Below are 23,395 nucleotides of genomic sequence, written 5' to 3' on the forward strand. Positions count from 1 at the left end.
ATTGCCCTTTAAGGATAATAAAGGTATCCTTGATCCTTGTGCAGAAATCATTTTAATCCAGTGAAGAGCTCCTCTGTTCAAACCGGTGACATTTCATTTCATAGTCCTGAACACAGCGAGTGTGCTTTACTCGACTGCATCGTCAGCCTGAGAGTGGCTCTGTATCAGGCTTCTGTTTCCACGGCAACTCGTTTAGCTTTGAGGGATGAAGAACTATTTCTATTAAATCTTTCACTATCTACATTTTGGTCCATTAGGAGGACAGACGTCTAAGATATTCCTGTGTTTCAGTCACTGTAAATAAATAAATGTGAGTACTCGGGGGCGTATAAGGAGCTTTTGGTAAACAGCCTTGGCTAAACAACATATGTGAGTGTATCTTTGAGGATCTTTGCTGATAATCTCTGACCCTCTGGGATTTAATCTGTCTGTCTCTAAACGTCCCCTCAATGCTCAGCGAGGCTCCATTTACTCAAGCGAAGACTTTAGTTTTTATAACCACATCTACAAAAGTTTTATCACTCGCATGCATGTCTGATTGTGCAACAAACAGAAATAATGGCCTAAACCAAAGCAGTGCAGCATTTTCAGCGCTCACCATCCTGAGGGATAAAAGGATCCCCTCAGGATGCGTCAGCTGTCTCAGTCAAAGAAATTCAACCTAAAGAACCGCGCTCCGCTCATCCATGTCACTTCTCTCCCTCACCGGCCAATCAAAATCAAGCAGGGGCAGGCTCAGTGACACTATTATCATTTTACTTCAAGGAGCAATATGTACCTCTGCAGTCTGAATTCAAAACATTGTAGAGAGCTGTAGACAATCTGTTTTACTTAGCCTAAATAAAATAAATTGTTTATTTTGGTAAAATGACTGCGACGATGACGTTAATTATTCTGTGATTTGCTGTTGTGTGTAAGCATCAGGCTGACAAACTAAGATGTACTGAGAAATTTCTAGGGCATATAAAAAATGTTTTTCTTCCCCAAATAAAACCATTGAACGCCTGTGAGTGACGCTGTCATCATTAGGCATGAGGTTGTTATTTTATCCACGAGCGGCTGACAGGTGGAAGGCTCCGCTTTGTTGAAGGTGTTGTTTCCTGGCGCAGCAGCATTCAGCTGCGTCTTTGATGCCGGGGTCGTTCAGGGGCTAATCCCTGCAGCAGCCACACAATCCATCTCTGTTTTACACATCAACCCAGGAGCCCGGGACGACATGCCAAAAATCAGGATCCCACACTTACTCATGTGGTAAACAGGCTTTAGTTTAACCACACTCAGATTGTTTTCACACGGAATGATTGATGAAAACCAGAAAATCAGGATTCAGCCCCACACATTACAATCCCACTCTTAAATACACATAAGAACAACGATGCTGTCCTTCATTGGCTTTAAATCTCGCTCACATTCAAACCTGTCAGGATCACACTCGCTACGGGACAGTTTGTCATGCTGTTTAGTTAAATGTCACGGGGGAAACAAGTCAGCCTTAAAGACAACTGACTCTTCTCATCCTGCTGCTGCTGCAACAGTCGGATGAATACAAACGCACTCGCACTCTGGAAAACAGACACTAATGGCCACCGCACAAGGAATGGCAATGACAGGGGGGGTGACGGGGAGAGACGGTAACGAGGGACAGCGAGAAAGTGACACATCATGACAGAGAGGAGAAAAGGAGGAAAGGAAGGGAGGATGTGACAAAAAGAGGACGACGGAAAGAGAAAGGTAGATCCCACTCTGTATCTGAGAGGAAACACTCGGCTGAGATCCTCAGTCTACACGTCTGAAAATCAGCGGCCGTAACATCTCACACTGCTGCAGCAGTTATTATTATTTATTTTGATATACTTTATTAATTAAGAGGAAATTTGGGTTTTACACTCTGTTATTTTAGAGACATGCTTCACACACACATGCACAAACAGGACCTGCTACACACTGCCACGCTGCGAGCGTGCCAGAGCAGTTGGGGGTTCGGTGCCTTGCTTAAGGGCACCTCGGCAGTGCTCGGGAAGTGATCTGGCACCTCTCCAGCTTCTAGACCAACTTCCATATTTTGGGCCGCATCGGGACTTGAACCGGCGACCCTCCGGTTCCCAACCCAAGTCCCAAAGAACTGAGATGTGATACGATGCGATAAAACGCAACAACATGGGGCGCTGGTGGGGCAGTGGTTAGAGCGCACGCACCCATGTATGGAGGCTGTGGTCCTCCAGGTTCAATTCCCACCTGTGGCTCCTTTCCAGCATGTCATACTCCACTCTCTCTCTCCCTGATCTACGACTCTATCCACTGTCCTATCTCTCCATTAAAGGCACAAAAAGCCCAAAAATAAATCTTTAAAATAAAACAGATGCAACAAGATACGTTGCGATGTGATGCGATATGATCGGAAACGATACGATACATTAAGTCTAACTATACAGTACGATAAAATATATGATAAGATTCCATACGATATGATAGGATAAAATACTTTACTATAGGATACCCTACCAAGGGATATAAGATATAAGATATGACATTCTCTGAACCTATATGCTACGATGTACTTTTTGTCCCCGGAGGTAAATTTGTTTATTGAGAAAGTATCAAAAATTCTACAAATACAACAGCAACAACAGATTTCTACTGTTCATAACAAAGAGCAAATTACAGTTTGGTCTGCAAAGTAGACTTTCAGAAACCTTCAGAATAACCAAACAAACTCATAAATAGGCGGGTACCCAACACTCACACACTATCAGGACTCAGGCAGCGTGCTGTGGGAGCCCTCAATGGTGTCAGTCTGCCAAAACCCTCACCGTGCACTTCTGGACTGAGCTCCAGTTAAGTGGAGATGTCTCCCTTTCACCGCCTCGTTAGCCTAATTGGATTAACGAGGAGAAACCTTCTGATGGACAGCTGGTTTAGGAGCAGCGTGGCGGCTCTGTGAAGGCTCCAGGAAGAACATTTTTTGGTACCTTTGTTGTTCTCGTTGCTCTGATGCACCACAGTTATTGTAGAGTTATTGTAGAGATTGAATGAAGACAGAATGAAGTCTTTGCTGTCCGTTTATTTTGGTTTAACTGACTTTGATAAATGATTCAAAGTGCCATTAGTCATTCTGAATAAACAATAAACGTGCCGATGTGTCTTTCTCCCTTGGTTCTGTCTGATAAATATAAGGCAACGAGTCCAGACATGATTTCAAACAGACCAAAAACTCCCAAATCTGCAGTTAACTTTGGTTTCATGAGTCCACAACAGACCCGCTGAGCCACGATTTCAGTGATCACAATGCAGATTAAAATGAACATATTGGGAAAATTAGCTTCTGAAAGACGAGTCAGATCCTTTTACAGTAATGAAAAAGAGCAAATATTAGATTCTGCCATTACACAATTCATTAAAAAGTCTGTCATGAATCAAAATGTCTGCTGGTTACAACCTAAATGAGTATTGGAGAGGAGACAAGAAATAAAGTCATTGGTTTTTGGAAAGTATCATCACTTTTTTCCTTAGAGTACAATGAGTTTTTTTTTAGTATTTTGAAGGGAAGCCATGTAAGTAGAAGCTCTGTCTAAGTAGCAACCTCCAGTGCCAAAGCAGAACTGCAAAAAACTAATTTGTTAATTAAGTTGCTCTTCATACTAAAAGTGTTACTGGAGCTTTGTGACCTCTTCATTGACCTTAGTAGTTGGTGAAGTTGTGCCAGAAAATCCCGCTCTCTTTCTAGATTGATTAAAAGTTAAAGGCAAACTTCACCCATTTGCATTAAGCTTTGTATCATTAGAAACCTGGTAGTATTTTTGAATGGTCGTGCATCCCGACCTCATTTTCCCCTGAGACGGGAAAGCTCTGTATTTCTTGTGTTAGAGGGGGTGAAACTACATCGCTAGGGGGTTGTTGGGAGTTGGTGTCTTTCCATCACATGAGCCAAAAAGACACTTTCTGCCTTTTCTCGGTCAAGAAGGCACCAACTTCAAAGATTAATTTCACATTTCTACTACATATATGACCCAATTTCAATACAGATTCATGTTTCAACGGGTGAAGTATCCCTTTAAGTTGGGATAGCTTTTTCCAATGTGGTGTATGCCACTGTGGGGCTTCATAATTCCTCTTCAGAAACCAATGGGTGACGTCACTGACACTACGTCCATGTTTTATACTGCCGTTCGCTATTCTGCTTATCATGTTCGGAGTTGCGGTTGACTGGAGAGGATTCCAGCTGTCATCGGGCAACAGGCAGGGTGCACCCCGGGATATTCCCAATATGGCGCTCAGAAACTTGAAATATTCACTCCTCAAACATATGAAACAATTAAAAGAAGCAAATCGTCACATTGGACCTGTGGCGTTCTCGCTCCTTCATGTCAGTATTCTGCTCCTGTTAAATACCATCAGAAACTAATTTTAACTATTTGTCGGTATCTTTGATTATATCAAGAAAAATAACTATCCAGAACTCAATAAAAGACTAAATGAGACGGCAAAATTTATTTTTCAAGTTCATGAAACACGATCCTGCAATTAGTTATTCAAAAACACAAGGCTGTCCAAACCAACAATGATAAGCATCTTTTTTCCCCCAATTAGAGCTGCAGAGCTGGCAGACCAGGAAGTGTCAGGGTCGGGTCGGGTCGCCTCAGGACAAGTCAGGTTCAGGGTGTCAGGCTCAGTCAGGGTCCATGGACGGACCGGCTGAGACCCAAATGAGACGAGAAGGACGGAATAAAGGATTCTTTGTTTGTTTTTCTCCCATGTTACATGAGGTAACCATGCAGTATGACATAAGGAGATTGTTAGTTTGTTTACATTGGTCACTGTGTGTGTGTGTGTGTGTGTGTGTGTGTGTGTGTGTGTGTGTGTGTGTGTGTGTGTGTGTGTGTGTGTGTGCGCGCGTGTGTGTGTGTGGTCTCTCTGCCAGTATAGCCCACTGGTAATTGGGGTGGCTTCCAGCTCCTCTTGTGAAGGGTGTGGATGGTCATAATGAGAAGACTTTGGCTCATCTACAGTGTGTGTGTGTGTGTGTGTGTGTGTGTGTGTGTGTGTGTGTGTGTGTGTGTGTGTGTGTGTGTGTTTGTGTGTGTCACACTGATTGTCCGGGGGTGATGGCGCCTCAAGGCCAAGTGCTGTTAGCCTGCGCTGGCGAGCCGCCGGCCCTCGGGCTTCGCCTTTTGTCTGTCGCAGATCAGTTTGGAGAGGGGAAGCCACTAAACCACCCACAGACCCAGGGCGCTCTGATTGGCAGTGACAGACTGTAAAGAGGAACCTGATTGGTTGTGACAGTTAAGGCCCGCCAGCCAGTTTGCTGACCCAAACTGGAGGGAGAGAGGGGGGGGGGGGGGGGGGGGGTTCCAGTAGAATAATGAGGCTTGATTGTGTTTTCTCTTTTCTAAATACTGAATATGTAAGATCTCGTCAGCATATTAAATGTGAACTGCAGTTACTTTATTTGTCCCTGAGGGGAAGTTCAGGTGACACACACACACATGCACAAACAGGACCTGTGGACACACTGCGCCCTACAGCTGTTGGGGGTTTGGTGCCTTGCTCAAGGGCACCTCTCCAGCTACCAGACCAACTTCCATATTTGGTCTGATCGGCACTTGAAACAGCGACCCTCCTAACCCAAGACCCCACAGACTGAGCTTGCTCCCTATCTTCCATTAAAAGGAAAAACACCAGTTCAATTAGTTTTTCTTGAATCAGGTTCCGGGGATGAAATATTAGATGCAACAATTTGGATTTTGATCGTCACGATTTTGATGATGATGATTTCGTTCGATAATGACGATGATGATATTTTAGGATGGTTTTGATGCTGATTAGAACTCGAAAGAACAGCTGTCGATGTTGTGCTCTGCTCCTGGTCACTTCCTGTCAGCACCTCCTGTGTGTCTGATCAGACTTAAAGCTGTTCCTTTGAACTTACTGACGTTGTCCCCTCCTCTCTAGTTCCTTGCTTTTGTTGATCTTCCTCTCAGATGTTCGTCACTTTGGATAAAAGCTTCTGCTGTGTGAATTGTAGAATTACAGATCATCCGGTAAAACACAGTGGAACGAACAGACGGAAAGTTATGATTGAATGGGTGTCGACCAAAATGGCCGAACTGAGCGCGGACAGGAGAAGAGATCGAGAGAGAGAGAGAGAGAGAGAGAGAGAGAGTGCCTCTTTAACTCACTCTCATTGATTTGAGCTTCAAATACCTAAAGCGACACACACACACACACTCTGGTTCCCACACTTACTCACTAATGAATAACACATGAGGCTTTTTTATCTTTACTTAACGCTGCTCATTAATATCGATATAAAGAGGAAATGCATTGCTCCGCATTTAGCTTTAATTGAAAAACCGCCGCATCAATTTTACACCAGCCGCTCTCACTCCTCCTGAATCTCGTCATCTTTCACTCATCTTTTTCTCCTGGCTTGTTCGCCATTTCTCCTCACCTCTTCTTCCCTCACCTCCCCTTCTTATCCATCAAATTCTGTTATTTAAATCCTTCTCTTCTCCTCTCATCCTTTCACTTGTTCTCTTCTTCTTATATCGTCTGAATCCTTTTTTTTTCTCTACGTCTCTCTTTTGCTTCTCTTCTTCCTCTCTCTTCTGTCCGTCACATAAATCCTTTCATTTCTGACTCCACAGGTGGTGGGATGGTGGAAGGATGTGTTGCCATGGAAACAAGATCTGCATCCACATGCATTAAACACACATTTGGGCACAAGGGAAAACACACACACACCCAACCCCACACACACACACACCCAACCCCACACACACACACACACACCCAACCCCCCACACACACACACTGACGGTAAATGGACTTGAGCTCGTACAGCGCTTTTACACCTACACATTTACACACTGATGGTAGAGGCTGCTGTGTAAAGTGACCATCAGTATTAACTTGGGGTTAAGTGTCTTAAGTGCCAAGGACACATCGGCCATGTGGCTGCAGGAGCTGGGGATCGAACCTCCAACCTTCTGGTTAGGAGAAAACCGACTCTACCAACTAAGCCACCCCAAAAATACTGTTTAAATCTGGTGTGTTTTTGTATGACAACGTGTCCAGGCATGCACTTGTGTGAGGCGATGCATACCATTTAAATACGCTTAATTCGTGTGTATTTGCACATGTTTTATACATGCATGCTATGTGTGTGCATCCATGCATCTGCACCCACACAGGCGTATTCCTCCCCTCATGTTGACCTTTGTTTGTATGTTTCCACTCTCACGCGATCCTTTCCCCTCATTTACTCCCAGTATGAAGTGCATATGTGCATTATAAATATGTATATTACGGCTAATAAAAAGAAATGTGGATCTTTGATACATTCCTCCTGAAAAGAGGACTGACCAACAGATAAGGAAACGTCAGCTAAAAGAAGTAACGTCCACCACACTGTGCAGCTGAGACTGTGGTAACGCATTGTTGTAGATATTTATTAGCTAGTGGTTCATTTTTTTAAGGATTAAATCAGCATTATATCGATATCTAAGCTTCCTCTCAGAGGTCACATAAAAACGTGCAACTCTTTGTCCCACATTGGGCCAGTAGGCACCTGGGCTCCCTTAAACGGCATCCAAATACATCTAGTAATCTAATTCATGTCTTTCTGTTGAATCTGTTTGTGCAGGTTCATGACAGGTGTGTGTGTGTGTGTGTGTGTGTGTGTGTGTGTGTGTGTGTGTGTGTGTGTGTGTGTGTGTGTGTGTGTGTGTGATCACAGCGGAGTGTGATGCTTGGTACTAAATGCTAATATGACAGTCTGCAGTAGAAAGGAGCCGAGGAGGAACGAGCAGCGTGCACACCCTCCAGACGGAGCCGAAGAGGGAGGAGCGTGTGCACGAGTGTGAACTCGATGACTCGCTTCGGCAAGGACACACACAGACAGTCTCACACCTACACACCACGTTCACCGACGCACGCACACATTTTACAGCTGTAGACAGGAGAAAGCAGCTAACTGTAGCGCACACACACACACACACACACACACACACACACACACACACACACACACACAGACAGGTGCAAGCCTACGCATCGACACAAAGATGAGCGCTCCCTTCATCTCACCTCACACATAAACCACCTACATGAACACGCACACACACAAACATGTAAATTACTGTTCAAGGGCAGCCAGAGTTTGAGAACAACGCCAACTCAGCACTGCTAACAGAAGAAGCACACATACTGTACGCTAATTGTTTCGACTTTGAGCCGAAAAGGACGACTGCTCGTGAAACTTTGTTCCGTTGTTTCAGGACCTTCTCCCACCTGATGGGGACACACACACACACACACACACACACACACACACACACACACACACACACACACACACGCACACACACTCCGGATGACCACCAACAAGGACGGTGACAAAGGCGCCCAAAACAACTGTCACACCTGTGCCTCAGAGCTGCAGCACACACACACACACACACTCAAACAGAAGTAACACCTGGAGGCTGACAGGGCGATGACATTGAGGAGAAACGCCTGCACGCGGGGACTCTTGGATGACACAGCGCTTCAGTGAGTTTCAGAAGTTTGAAATTTGGACTTAAAAAACATCACGGTGAAACATTCTTTTTATTTCTTTTTTTTTTAAGATTTATTTTTGGGCTTTTTGTGCCTTTAATGAAGAGTTAGGACAGTGGATAGAGTCGGAAATCAGGGAGAGAGAGAGAGAGGGGAATGAGCCACAGGCTGGATTCCAACCCGGGCCGCCCGCTTGGAAGACTACAGCCTCCATACATGGGACGCGCGCAATAACCACTGCCCCACTGCGCCACTAGCGCCCCTAATTTTTCATTCTTTCTGCAGAATTTACCAGTGAATTGTGTGCTCAATTTGCTTCATCTTTTTTAAACTTATCTTTCATTCAGTAGGTTTATCTTCATGTTTGTACCCTAGCAGAGATATTATGATCACGTTTTGAGTAGATTTGAGTTCAGCTATGAACTTCCAGAGTCTCAAAGGAGGTCATTACGGTGGTACTCTTACATCTTAACATCTCATCCAGGTTAAATGACTTAAGCCTACAACTCGCCCATTTCATTGATTTTTTACAAATGGGCCTAACATTAAAGATTTTTGTCCCTTTAAAAGTGTGTGCTTGGAATATATCCGAAGGTGTTTTAGGTTTTTGTAGGTGTTTTTCTGTGTGTAGCTATTTGCACATTCAAAGCGTAAGTACACACACATGCATCCTGAACTGTGCAGTCCAGCTGCATGCAGCAGCACAGAGAGAGGCCAGCAGCTGGTCGGGTCCGGCCTGTGGTAGACCTACGTATGCTAACGTTGGCCTGCAGGCGGATCCAGGTGGGAGGAAGGGTATTACAAATGAGATTAGGATCGGTTAGTTTCCCAACAAGCAGATTTATCTAGGATGAAGTTCATAATAGCCGCTCACAGATCTCAATTTGGTGCATAGAGAAAAATTTGTTTCCATACTCAATCCCCAGGGAGAAAATACTCGGCAAAGTCGGCATCTTTCATGTAATAATAAAGCTGTGATGGCGAGATTTTTAGCGCTGTATGCAACAATTTATTTAGTGAACATGCAAAATGGTTTTCCTCAAAGATGGAGTCAGTAGCTTCTTCCTTAAAGAACTAAAATACAGAGTTATCCTAAAGTGAAGCTGCTCCATCGTCCCTTCTGGGCCTCCATACATGTGTGGTGGTGACTGTGTCTGCAGAGATTCTGTCCTCTGACTGGATTGTCATGTTTCTGGACGGAGCTGGTGAGTTTCCTCCAGCCAATGGCAGCACAGCAGGTGAGTTTAGGAGAGGATACAATTCAGTGATTGGACGCTAACCAAACTGGCTAATATGACGGACGTGGACGTAGCGGCAAAGAAGAGAAAATATAATCACAGTGAGGAGAAACACCAAGCGGATAAAGCTCGTTCTAAAACGAGGGTGAACCTTGTGTTGTCTTTTACACGTCGAGGTGGAGTTGGTCTGCTTCCTGTTGGACAGGCAGGTGACAAACACCGGCGGTTAGCTTGTGCTAGCGTGCAGTAGCTAGCAGTGTAGGTACAAGCAGTAAACGTACACACTACGTCCTGCAGTGAGGGTGAGATTCTGGGGGCGATGAGCCCAGGAGGAGGAGGGGCGCAGGTTGAATGTTGTGTTTACAAGCTGCTACTGACTCTACTGACTCCTTTAAATTTCTGCGGCTCATCGTTGAATGTACTCACAGAAGAGGCACCAGACAGAAACGTCTGAGTCATGACAAAATGTAAATCACTGCAGTCTCGCCGTCTGCTGCCACTCTGCACACATGACTGCCTGTTACTGCCAATTACTCTCCTAACAGGCCTCATCAAGGCTTCAGCAGTTAGTAACCTGGTGAATCATCAGACATCAGCTGTGACGGCTCTGATGTCACTTAGCAACACTCAACATACACAAGCTTTAATGCGGCGTCTTCAGTCACGTTCACTGCTTCTATGGCCATCTTCAAATAAAAAAAATGACTTTCGTGTTAAAAGGTTATGAGTCGTATGGGGCCCCTGTGGTCTTGTGGTTAGTTTGCACGACCCATGCACAGAGGCTAAAGTCCTTAAAGCTGGCAGCGCGGGTTCGAGTCCCACCTGTGGCTCCTTCTCCACTTGTAGTTACCCGCTGTCTCTCTCCCTGATTCCCGACTCTATCCTTTCTCCTGTATCTCAATGAAGGCATCAAGTCCCCACATCCACAGAAATCTTAGCGATAAAAATACACCTTTAATGTTGCTTTCACACTCGCACAAAACTCCTGAAAACTTCCTGAAGTTTTGGAGGGGAGCTGCATGTGTGAACGCAAACAGCCGCATTTTTGACCCTGACTTAAACAGAATTTTTCCGGCCGTGTTTTAGAACCTCTACGTAAAGTCGAACTGAACGTACCCAGTGTCACCCCTCACTTCCGGGCCTTTTTTTTTTAACCCCATGTCCTGCCTCCTGAGACCGCCTCCTGCTGTGAGGTGCATGTGTGAACAAAAAACCTCCGAAAGATTTCAGGGGCAGTCTGCCTCTAGAAATTTGAAGAAGACAAGGTTTAGCTTTTTAGACCGTTTCTCAAGCCCGTGTTTGTCTGGCCGATCACTATTTGATCGACATCTTCCTGGCTCAGCACTGAAAATAATCTGTGAAATTTAAATTGATGCCGTTTTTTTTAGATGCTAATTAATTGGTTTAATACTCATGTAGATAAAAGGCTTTGGTGGATTTCTGTTGCAAGATTAGTATTACTTCTAAATCTAGAAACTGGGAGTCTCCAGGTTGTCACAATAATCTGAAGGCAATTTTTTGTAAGGTGACTTTCACATTGCGGTCTTTTTTTCTTTCCTTCAAATTCGAGACACAAACATCGATGTTTGCGCTGCCAACAGCAGAACATGTGCATCTGCTGAAAATCAAACAGCATAAGCGCCTCATGAAATCATTATGTCGAAATAATGAATGCAGCGGCACAAGTAGCGATATGATCTGCAAATTAACACTGGTAATGATGGACTACTCCCATTGCCAGTGGCTTCACACACACACACACACACACATGCATGGTCAGAAAGCGTCGAGCCACCACACTCTGACAGAAATTTCAGCGTGTGCCAAAATCCAACAAACACTTTGAGCCCTAATGGAATTCAAATTGTGAAGAATTTATGACGGGGATATGAGCGCGCTGTTCTGCCAGCTGGTGTACAAGGATGTGTGTGGTTTCCATGGCGACAGCGAGGATGCAGAGGAGGGAGTGCAGAGCCATTGTTCAGAAATAACCAGAACTGTTAGCTGCACACACTCGAGGATCGTCCATTTCTTCTTCTTCTTCTTTTAATGCGGTGTGTATTTTCTTTTTTTTTTTTCTCTCCCTACACTGCGATGAAAAGATTGGGTTAGTGGAGTCATGGTGGGAGGATTTGGCTCGAAGATTAACCCACTGCACATCAAAGATGATCTTGCCAGCGAGCAGATCTGTGTCAGCAGGCCAGAGTGAGCGAGAGACACAGAGGAGGAGGAGGACGATGAAAGGAGAGGAGAGAAGGGCATCGAAAAAAGGGATGCACGTGTATGAATTTAAGTGCAGAAATCAGAAACTGATAGCCAACCAATCACCTTTCTACTGTCTTCACCATGCATGGGGGAGGGAGGGGATTGGAGGGATAGCGGCGGTGCATCATTGACATTAAACACAGAAGAAGAAAGAAGAAGAAGGAGGATTGCAAATGGCCACCAGAGAAAACATAGACTGACAGGATTTCTTGTCTCGGTTCAGGCTATAGTCAGCTTTGGTCGTCTGAGCATCCCTCACAGATGTGGGGCAAGCTGCTGCCTCCACACTTCACCGGTGAAGCGAGAACATATGTGTGTGTGTGTGTGTGTGTGTGTGTGTGTGTGTGTTGTAGTGTGTGAAGGTGGTGGAGGTGGAGGGTTAGCCCAAGGTTGTTTTAATGCGTCTGCACCAGATCTGCCAAAATCTTTTTGTTTAACTTCCAGCTGGGTTTAAGCGGACACAACTGCCCTGCAACACTCGTGTAAAATGACAAATATAGACCTAAGAGAGGGTTCGTACAGCTCGTAAAGGGTCAAATATGGGTATAAAATGAGCATGTGCTATGTTGTAATTTTAATGTTCTATACTGACACCACAAACACACAAAAAGAAATCCCTTTATGTGACAATTTGAACACAAGAGTAGATAAAGGAAACGTCTGCATGCAAATATCACAACACCTGAATTACTGTGAGGCTCTGCAGAAACATTCATGGCACTCAGAGGATGAACCCCAAAAAAATGTGTTTCATACATGGACCGTCAAATTAAAGAATAGTATGCCGAAATATTTAGAGCTCCCCCTGCTGTCTTGGCTGTCCCTCTGTGTAAAGTCTCTATGCTAAGGAGGGACTCAGAACCCCGACCACGACCTGCTGCGTGTATAAAGAAAGCTACAAACCTCAGAAGTCCACTCAGAGGTCAGACCGTAACACCTGCTGAGCATCATGTAGCTTAAAGCACCACATGAGCCAAAGTGCGGCCTTACAGAGCAGAGAGATGTTCGACCTGCAGATGGACAAGTTTATGCTTCTTCTACTGCAGCAACATGCATTGTTGCATTGCATTGTGTGACTGTTTGCTTTAATGTTGCTGCAGCGAAAATACATTTTTATTAACACTTACGTCAGAAATGATCGAACGAGATGAGGATATCAGTATGAACTTCATTCAGTTTTCACGAGATGAAAACTCATAACAGGTGCTTTAAATTGATTTGCACTGAACTTCCTGGAGAAGCTTTGAAGAACTGGATCAAACTTGTATATTTCTTTATGTTTCCGGGGAATAAAATCCTCTTAAAAATAAAATAGAAGGGGCACCGAGTGGTTAGTGTGCACGCCCGGGTTCAAATCATCCTGCAAATCTTCTCACTCTCTATCTACTGTCCTGTCTCTAAATAAAGGCACTAAAAGCCCCCTTCAAAATAAAATTTAAATTAAAAGAAGCCTTGCATTTAAGAGGAGATCTGCAACAAAGGCTCGTGACTTAAACAGCATCGTGTGTGTGCTAAATCCACATATATTTGTCTTAGACATACATGAATCCAAGAAGAGACCATGCTCTTGGATGTTTCACTGATGTGACTGTTTCCCTTTGCAGATTTAACACACACGCACGCACGCACGCACGCGCACAATCCCTCCCTCTCACACACACGTGCAGAATTAAACCCCCGATTTTTCGAATTTGGCTGGACATCACCTTGCCTTCACACACCATGATTGTCAGCCTATGCGATGACAAGAATCAGCCAGATTATATTGGATTATAACGCCACAGTGATTTCATCTCGTGCACGCGCCTTCATCGTTAATCTGGCAGTAATGTAGCCTGTCGCGCGCATGCGATGACTCTCAAACAAAGAGAGGCTTTTGTTAAATGTTTACTCATGTTTTTTTTTTTTTTTCTTCTTCTTCTTCTTCTTCTTCTTCTCCTCTTCCCTCTGTGTGTATCAGAATGTGCGTCCAGATCCCCCTCATGAATTATTCATCAGGTCCCCGGGCTCTAATCCTTGCCTTTGTGTCGCTGTAGTGCCAGTGCGCCTCCGGGGATCCGGTTTACTGCATCGGCTGGCCGCTGTCACTCTCACACATCGCTCTGATTTCTCCTTTAATATCACGCAAAGTGTCTCATAGTGAACCCTAGTGTACATTAAGTGACCTGATTCTGCTCTGATTTCCTCCTGAAATGTCCTATCGGTGTTTGTTCAGCGTCTGGATTGAGTTAAATGGCATTTCGTTAACCCTACATGCTGCCTGATGACTTACAATGTCTGCCACACTCAGCATGGAGCTGATAGTGACCTCATTGTGCAAAAAAAAAAACCTCCATAACATTCTTTTAATATGATTCCTAACGCTGGGAATCTTCTACTATTTGAAACACCATCCTATAATCTCCTGTTTTGCGGTTTGTCCAATGAATTGAAAGTGACCTAAATGTTGCCTCCCCTTGTGTCTCCATCATATTCATAAGGATTTAGGACCGTCTACTTGAGTCTTTATTGTGACCTAATTTCGCTTTATGCGCTTTTTTGTCTCGTGTGACATCTCTCGAGTAGTCCTGAATGAACAAAGGGTTTAATAAAAACATAAAAATTACATTTTCTGTCCCTTAGGCATTGATATCAAATATTAAAATCTAAATAATATTCCGTTAGGATGAAACGAGGGAGATTTTTCCTCTAAAGATGTGTATTACGCACGTTTTTTAAGGGCAGGTTATACAAAATCCGATTTATTTTCAATTTCCAGTGACTGTAAAATGTCAACATTACAGTGTTTAGGATGTTTTTTGACTCACACATTTTCCGTGAATGCTACAGTGTGATGTGCTTTTCCTAACCCGGCTTACTGACCTCCTTTCAGGCTGCACTGTGGGAGTGTGTTTAGGTACCCTGAATCCACAGAGAGGACGTGCAGCCGCTGCAGGAAAATGGAGAAAAATGTGCATGCAAAGTGCACATGGAAAGGTGTTTTTCTTACCGTGCACACTCAGTGGGATCAAGTGCAGAACCAGGACGAACGACAGCAGCGTTAGTCTCCAGCATCCCGTGCAAAACACGCTCGCCTTCTTCCCCTGCATCCTCGCCGTGCAAATAATAGGAGATGATCAGCAGAGAAAATAAAAACGAAATCCCCGGTTCTAACAGTGACTCTAGAGTTCAAAAATGTTGCAAAAAGTAATCCGGATGAGTGGGTCTTGTTGATTTGCGTGCAGTCTAGACTCCAGCCTCCCTGCGCTGCTCCTCCATAGCCGCTTGGTCTCAGCTGTCTCCGCGGATCCGCTGCTGGTTCACACGCTCGGCTCAGTTAAGCACACAGAGGCTGCTTACGGATCCATTGCCAGAGAGACGGCGGTGGGAGACGGTGAAGGCGAGGGTGGGAGTGGTAGTGGTGGCGGTGGTGGAGGCGGGGGGTGGTTGAGTTTGCGGGGCGCAGACGCACGCTGTGGCTCGGCTTGGCTTGGTTTGGCTCGGAAACGGATCGGTGCTTTTCGGGTACTTTGTGTGTGAGAGGGAAACAAAACGCACGGAGGAGAGCAGCGCGCTCGGCAGCCTGCTCATCATCAGGGGAGGGGAGGGGTGAAGGGTTGTTGATGCCCCCCCACCCACTCACCCAACCGAACTTCATCCCTCCCCCCTTTTCCCTAAGACGCTTCCCTCCTCCTCCTCTTGTCATCTTTCCTTTAACTCAACCTATTTCCTGTTTTTCCGTCCTTAAAGTGTGTTTCCTCTTCCTCATACTTTTGGTCCTATTCACTCTTTCGCTCACTTCATTTTTCTCCAACCTTGGTGTCCTCTTCCCAAAATTGTTGTCCTCTTCCTGAACTAGTTTCCTTTCGTTTTCATCCTTTTCGTGCACCTCCTTTTCCTGTCATCCTTCTCTTATTTCAGTCTTTTGTCCTCCTGGAGTTTGTGTCCTCTTCCTCATACTTTTCGTCCTCTTCACTCTTTCCAAATACTTTCCTCCTCCGCCTCCAGTCCTTATTCCAATGTCTTCCCCCTTTTTTTTTTCTGGACTATTTCTGTTCTTTCCCACATCTCCTTTTTGTTGTTGTCTCTTATTCGTGTGTGTGTGTGTGCACAGATGCTTTAAGATATTTTGATTCTAAATAAACTTTCGTCCTCTGTCCTGCACCTTTTCCAAGATGCTCAAATCCCCCTTCTTCCTTCTCTCCTCCATCTTTACTTTCTCCCAAAAGTTCCCAATGCTTTTCATTCTCCAACTCTCCCACCTGTTTTTTCCCAAAGACCATTTTCAACTTTTTTTTTTGGCATCCCTCTGTTCTTTGTTTGTCCTCATTCCTGCACCACCCTCAGATGTTTCCCATCCTCGCTTTTCTTTTCTAAACTCTTCATCCGTCTAATTTGGCCTGTTCATGCATCCTTTCTTTCCCCTAACATTGTTCTACCTGCACCTTTCTTTCATTCTTTGAAGTTATTCTCTTCTTCTTTTTACATTTTTTTAAAAAACGTATTCTTCTCCCTTTTTCTACCTGCAAACTTTTCTCTGCTCTGTCTCCTGCAAGATCTTCCCCTCCTCCGGTTCCTCCTTCTCTCTCAATCCTTCTTTTCCAGACACTTCATCATCTCCTACATTTCCTCTCCACACGTCTTTGTCTTCCATGACTTTTTCATCCACAAATAATCTTATAGTTTTGTAATCTTCAGCACCTGTCCTAGGGATGTTTCCTCTCCTCTCACACTTCTCCCCTCCTCTCCTCTAATCTCTCTTCTTCCATGCTCTCTGATCGATCAAACTTTCTCCTTTACCTCCTCCTCCCTTTCTTCTTCCTCCAGCTGCTTCCCAAAACATCCTCCCTCTTCTCTCAGACTCCAGCTCCTCCCCCCCCCACATACATCACACTTTTCCCCATCTTTTCACCTCCTCTGTTCACTTCCCCAAACTTTTCCACCCCCCTCATCCCCTCCCTCCTCCACTCCTTCCTCTGTTTCCTAAAGCTTTCAGTAATTTGCCATTCATCTGAGTGTGTTGAGTCCCAATAGTGCACACTCTGCTCTGGTCGCCTTTATTTTTACGTTACCAGAGGGATCTCGATCTGTTTTGAAGGAGCTTAACACGTGTGTGTGTTTGTGTGTGTGTGTGTGTGTGTGTGTGTGTGTGTGTGTGTGTGTGTGTTGTCAGGGGGGATGAAGCAATTTGAGATTATGTAAAAAATAAAATAAGTGTGTTGTTTGACGCCGTCAAAACAACCAGCTTTGTCTAATGGTGTTACACAGAGAAGCAAACAAAAGGGGGGAGGAAAAGGATGAGGAGGAGGAGGGGGAGGGGGGTGTTAGGGGTGTCTGGGTAATCGGGTGCTGTGGGGTGGGGGGTGGGGGGGTAGTTTGAGGGGTAAACCAGGGGGGATGCACATGGTGATGAATGTCCAAGGGCCCCGGGGGTAATGATGGCGGTGGGGGTCGTGGGCATTCTTCCACACAAAAAAAGCATAAAGAGAGAGGGAGGGGCCGGGCAACAGGCGATGTTTTGTGTGTGTGTAAATGTGTGTGTGTGTGTGTGTGTGTGTGTGTGTGTGTGTGTGTGTGTGTGTGTGTGTGTGTGTGTATCAGCAGTCTGTTGTTTTTGAGTGCGTGTGCACGTAGTGTTGCCAGGATGAAATCCAAAATGTTCTGTGGATTAAAAAATGTGAGTTTGGTGAGTTTTTAAAAGTTACAATTAATTTTGTGACGCTTCCGTTTAAATGATATCTAAACATGTTCTCTTTTCTTAACACACTAGATTTGTTGATACTTATTCCTGTGTGGTCTGAGTCTCCATATTGCTCCTCACAGATGTCTTCCCTTTAACCAAACCTCCGATGTTGAAAAATGAAGCCAATGTAGAAAGTGCAGTTCCTCAAATGTCCACTTGAGGCTGTCTCCAAAAGACTAGGAAGCCCCACTAACACCCATATTAGGCCCTGTGTCCACCTAACGTTTTTTTCTGGGCTGAAAAGTGCTGGCTGTGCGCTCAGGAGCGTTTGCATGAAGCGTTTGTGCGCTGAGAAGAAAAAGCGCTGCACGTCCGTCCTGTCTCTATGACAACAGTCGGTTGACAATGGCCGCTGTATGACCGACACTGCTCCGTTACTTTTTAATTCATGTTTTATATTTGAGATACTTTTTCCCCCCGATCAGACATTGAGCGAGGAGGATGTGGGTACAAGACACGATCTGTGGGTAACAAAAATACGGGGGAAATCTAACATTTTGGAAGAGCGCCGGACGATTTTCAACTCGAGCGCTCAGAGCGGCCGTACAAAAAGGGGGCAGTGCTCGGAGAAAAAGACGCTGGGCGCTGCCAGGGCCGGCCCGTGACATAGGCAGTATCGGCCGATGCGAGGGGCAGCCTGGTACAAAAGCCGGTTTTGTGCTGAAATGAGAGATACACCGATTGGGAAAATCGGCCAATACCGATATTTGAAAAAACAAGTTAGCCGATTGCTGATGCCGATGTTTGTTCCATGTGTAACCCACGTTAAATTAATTTGATTTTTTTTTTTCTTTGAGAGGGGCGTGACCTCAGTGAACCTACTTTTTTTGGTGTCAGACTCCCACAAGGCCGACATTTTCTCTCATGTTTGACGATGAGTTTGTCCATCAGCCCAATAAAAAAAAACTCACCCCTGAACATCATCTCACAACAAATAAACGTCAGCTACTGAAGTTGCTTCACGCCACATTATTGTGTGCCGATGTCTGTCAACAGGACCGATATCGGACGATTGCGATGTTGAACCTATGCATTGTTGCATCCCGATTCTGAATCACTCATTTTATAGTTTGTTGCATTTCCAACATGGCGACCGCCAATGTCGGCTTGAAATTGCCTTTTCAGAAACCAATGAGTGACGTCACTGAGACCAACTCCAAACAAAAAAAGAGTCATTACAATTATTTATATTTTTTAACCACATATAATCAGGTGTATTAAAACACACTTAAAGGCTTTATATGCGATTTTTTGATCCAGCAGATGTCGCCCTTGAGCACCAGCATGAAACCAAAACAACTCATGGTGCATTGTTGTGTTAGCATGCTAATGCTAGCGATCTTTATAATGCACGTATCTTCACACTGCATGTAAATTTACCTGAAATGAGCGTGTTCTAGAAACACAGTTAAGCAGTGAGTACAGTAAGTTATTCTTCTTTTCTCTAGTCCCTCAATTAAACAACTTTTATACGCGAGGAGAGGAGTCGGCGGGCTGTCCTGTCGATGTAAACAAAGTGAAGATAGGACTCTGAAAACCCTGAAAACATCACAGACAGTGGGACTCGGGTGTTACACCCATTGTAGACAGTCATGACTCACAGAGTTATTTTCAGAGGATATACTTGATTTCTACATTTAAGTGTGAAAATTGCACATTAAGCCTTTAATGTCTAACCTTTTAAAACATGTTATCACTAAGTGAGCTCTTGAATAATTACCCTGCACCTGTCATCTCTCTCTCTCTCTCTCTCTCTCTCTCTCTCTCTCTCTCTCTCTCTATATATATATATATATATATATATATCTCCCTTTCTGTTTCCATTAACCTCTCTCGCTCGGCCTCGGGCGCAGAGCCACACAACCATAAGTTTATTCATTATGAGCACACTACCGACCTTCCCGCTCATTTGTGCTCTTATCTGATTTGACCGGGCGACTGGTTTCATCTATTCCACTGCGTGATCCGAATATGAGCTGACAGCCGCGTCAGACGAGGGAACAATAACGAGAAACCGAAACTTAAATTCTGGTCACATTTCAGACACATCCTCCAAATCGAATAAAGAGGAGATCTTTGTCTTTTCAACCTAGTGTTTCTTTTTTTTTGTGTGTCACTTCTGTCTCTGGTTAGACTTTAATTTCATCTGGCTGTTATCTGAGGGGAATCATCAGACCTAATTTAACTCTCACAATCAGGACTATTATCCAAACATTAGCCGACAGCCATGCAAGCTGCATATAAGGCCGTCTTCACATGATTGTTTGATACCGTGCCTGAGCTCGATTGCTCCCTCCTCTTCTCTCCCCCGCTGGTCTGCGTTCACATTAGTAACATCGTTCCGTACCCGATTACATTTGTGTATGCACACAGTCCGATACAGCAGGGGGCAGTATGCACAAAATTGGTTTACAAATCCGCTAGAAAGAAGAAGAAGCAACCATGGCAATCCCTCTTGGACTGAGTCCATCCTGCTAACTGTGGATGTTCTTGTTGTTTCTGAGACACCACCAAAGACCCTCTCCCTGCTTCCACATCTACCGTGCAGCTCAGAGGATGAAACAGGACCATGCTGTGTTGATACAGCGGTTTTCCAAGCGACAGGCTCGGTTTAGAATTACGTCATAAAGCGGTGTTCACATCTCCCGTGGACAGAGGCGCTGCTTGTCAACAGGTATGGCAGGCAACTGCTTGGGGCCCCAGACCGTTAGGGGGCCCAACCATGGACTGACAAACTTTAAACCACATGTAGCAGTGACTCCAAGTTACACAATGACAGTAGAAAACCTCCCTAAGGGGGTCCCATCTGACGGTACTCACTGTTGTTGTTGCACCGCTAAGCAGCTCAATATTCCTGTGAAAACTTAAATGTGTCACTTAAAGACACCCGTTGGTGTCAAAACATTTTTTAAACAGAATGGTGATGAATGCTAGTTGGAGGGGCTCCCAGTGAATTTAGCTTAGGGCCCCAACAGACTCATGAATCGTGTCCTGAGACCACCTCTTCAAGTGGACTTTGGCAGGGTGCCCAAGTCTGGTACGTATGTGTTCACACTGATCAAATGAACCAGACTTTGGGGTCAAGGTAACTCAGATCCGGGCCCGGGTCCCTAGTATGAAACCGCCCTAACCCTCCACAGGTTCTTCCTGAAGCCCTTTACATTGTTGTAAAACTTTTCGTACAGCTCGCATTCAAACCCTGCAGATGTTGAAGAGAGATGCCACCTTAATAAGTTCCACGTTGGCTTCTTTTTTCAAGACCGGAGGATGCCGATTGGTCTCTCCACGTAGACAGAAGATAACGGGTTTACATTATCACCAATTACTAATCAGATTCAACAGAAACACTGTCGTTTACCATGTTTAAAAATCTGCCTCGCTGGCCTCACAGTGACACAGGAATCGGGACGTGGATTGGTTCTCAGGCCTGAAGTCTCTTTCATTAAAGGGCTGCATTGATGATCACATGTGCACACGCACGCACGCACGCACGCACGCACGCACACACGCACGCACACACACACACACACACACACACACACACACACACACACACACTTGGCCCTCTGCCTCATGCCGTCTGGCAGCCCAGTGTTTTCCAGTAATTTCGGGGTTAATTCCTCTCACAGCTATCATGTGCTGTTGTTGTGACAGTCCAGGCCAACTGCTGCGCTGATATTAAATAAGGGGACACACAGGGATTAGTGCCATTTAATCTCCAGTTCACCTCTGAAAATATAAAAAAATATAAAGACCCCCAGACCTCTACGACCTCCACGTCACAGGGGAAAGGTTTGATATGATATGATATCACATATCACCTGCTCCGTTATCATTCTCCTCGTCCTCTTTTTTTCATAACCGAGAACAACAATAAATGATTTTCCAATAAAGTTAGACAAACAGTGACACCCACGTGTGGCTCCAGCTCTCAGCAAACTCTCATTTCTTTGGGGTCGTTTCTTTTTCCTACAAGTGAAATTTCATTATTCTTCAAATTCGATGTTATGAACAGTTTCCAAAAGAAAATGAAAAAAACTGAATTATACAAGAAAAAGGCAAAAGTTGTAAAGAAATAAAAAGACATCGCAGGAGGACAAAAGTAAAGACTGTAAAGCTCTGACTCATTGTGAGTTGTACTCTCGGGTTGGATGGCGTGCTCTGGCGACCCGTAGGCTCATACACTGGTACACCTTTATCTATCAGGCAATGCTTGGTTTGCTTCCAACACTACCTCTGTTTTTATCATGCAGAAAAGTACCAAATGGTATTCTTTGCGTTCTCAGGAGCTCTTTATGCTCTCCGTCCCAAACACTCGGACAGAAAGTGGGGAAAGGGCTTCTGGGTAATCTGCACCCTCAGCCTGGAATCTGTTGCAGAATGACTTGAAACTCAAGGAGCTGATGTCCTTAAATGTTTTTACATCTACAATGAAAGACCTGGAAGTAGAATCTACGGGATGTTGATGATTTTAGCTCGACTGCTTGAACTACTCCGACCCCAGATTTGACTCATAGATGGTTTTCTCTTTTAATGCAAAGTTAAATGCAGTATTTTGTAAATTGTACTTTATCGGGGCGCTGGTAAAGTGTGTGCGCCCTATGTATGGAGGCATTGGTTCTCCGAGCGGGCGGCCCAGGTTCGAATCCCACCTGTGGCTCCTTTCCTGCATGTCATTCCCCTCTCTCTCTCTCCCTGATTACCGACTCTCCACTGTACTAATGTCTCCATTAAAGGTAAAAAAAAGCAAAAAAATGTTCTCCAGGTGGCCGCTTTCTGCTTCAAACGCTCTCTACTCATTGTAAACAGTTGAATAAGCCGCTAGGTGGACACGGGACCTTACACAATCAGTGGTTCATGTGAAGTGGGTGGCTGTCTGCCCTCTCATTAACTCGTATCTGTTACCGAGTACGCTAATTAGACTCACAACAATACAGTGTGAACGTATAGAGAAAGATGTAGGTCACAAAATGACCCCAGGTCTGCTGCCTACTTATAAACCGGCTCTGTTGTGTTCCATGCTCCATTTGGTAGGAATATGACACACGACAGAGCAGTTTCTGATCACTCAAGAGCTTTTCACTTCATCTATCTTGCGCAGTAGTTTATGTTAACCAGTAAACTCCAGGTCTGACGCTTCTAAACCTGTGCAAACAACGACCGATGACTCGACTTTAATCATGCACGACAACAGGAGGATGTCACATCGAAACGGGAGGAAACCCTGCTGTAAATGTGTAATCAATTATTTCTTTAAAGGAGGAATATTGTTAAGATCTTAAAAGGTGGACCCAAAGTGGACCCAAAAGCGAAACCGGAAAACAGGGTGGTGGGTAAAGGGGTATTTATTGAAGGGAGGCTGGGTGGTGAGGCGCTGGAGCTCGTAGGTTGGAGGCACTGGGGGAAAAACAAGACAAGGGAATAATTAGCGACAGGTAATCCAAAGCACAAAAAAGTCTTACTGATACTTGAAAAGCCGATCTACCTCGGTGTAGGTGGAAATAATCTGGCAGCTTGGGAGAGGTGACCCAGGGTATAAATGATGCAGCCGGTGATTATAGATGACAAACAGGTGAGTGATTGCAGAGAGCTCCAGCAGCCAATAAGCCACGCC

General features: G+C 44.8%; 1 protein-coding gene across 1 annotated transcript in view; it reads right to left on the reverse strand.

Moving 5' to 3' along the window:
• LOC132983484 (chondroitin sulfate proteoglycan 5-like) overlaps positions 1–15,641 on the reverse strand; it is a 50,022-nt gene extending 34,381 nt beyond the window's left edge. The window contains 1 exon segment of the mRNA XM_061049801.1: positions 15,049–15,641. Within this exon segment, the coding sequence (XP_060905784.1) occupies positions 15,049–15,148 (100 nt within the window). The 5' untranslated portion in view covers positions 15,149–15,641.
• Positions 15,642–23,395: the final 7,754 nt, after the last annotated feature.

Source organism: Labrus mixtus, chromosome 11, assembly GCF_963584025.1.
Source record: "Labrus mixtus chromosome 11, fLabMix1.1, whole genome shotgun sequence".
NCBI classification, from domain to species: domain Eukaryota; kingdom Metazoa; phylum Chordata; class Actinopteri; order Labriformes; family Labridae; genus Labrus; species Labrus mixtus.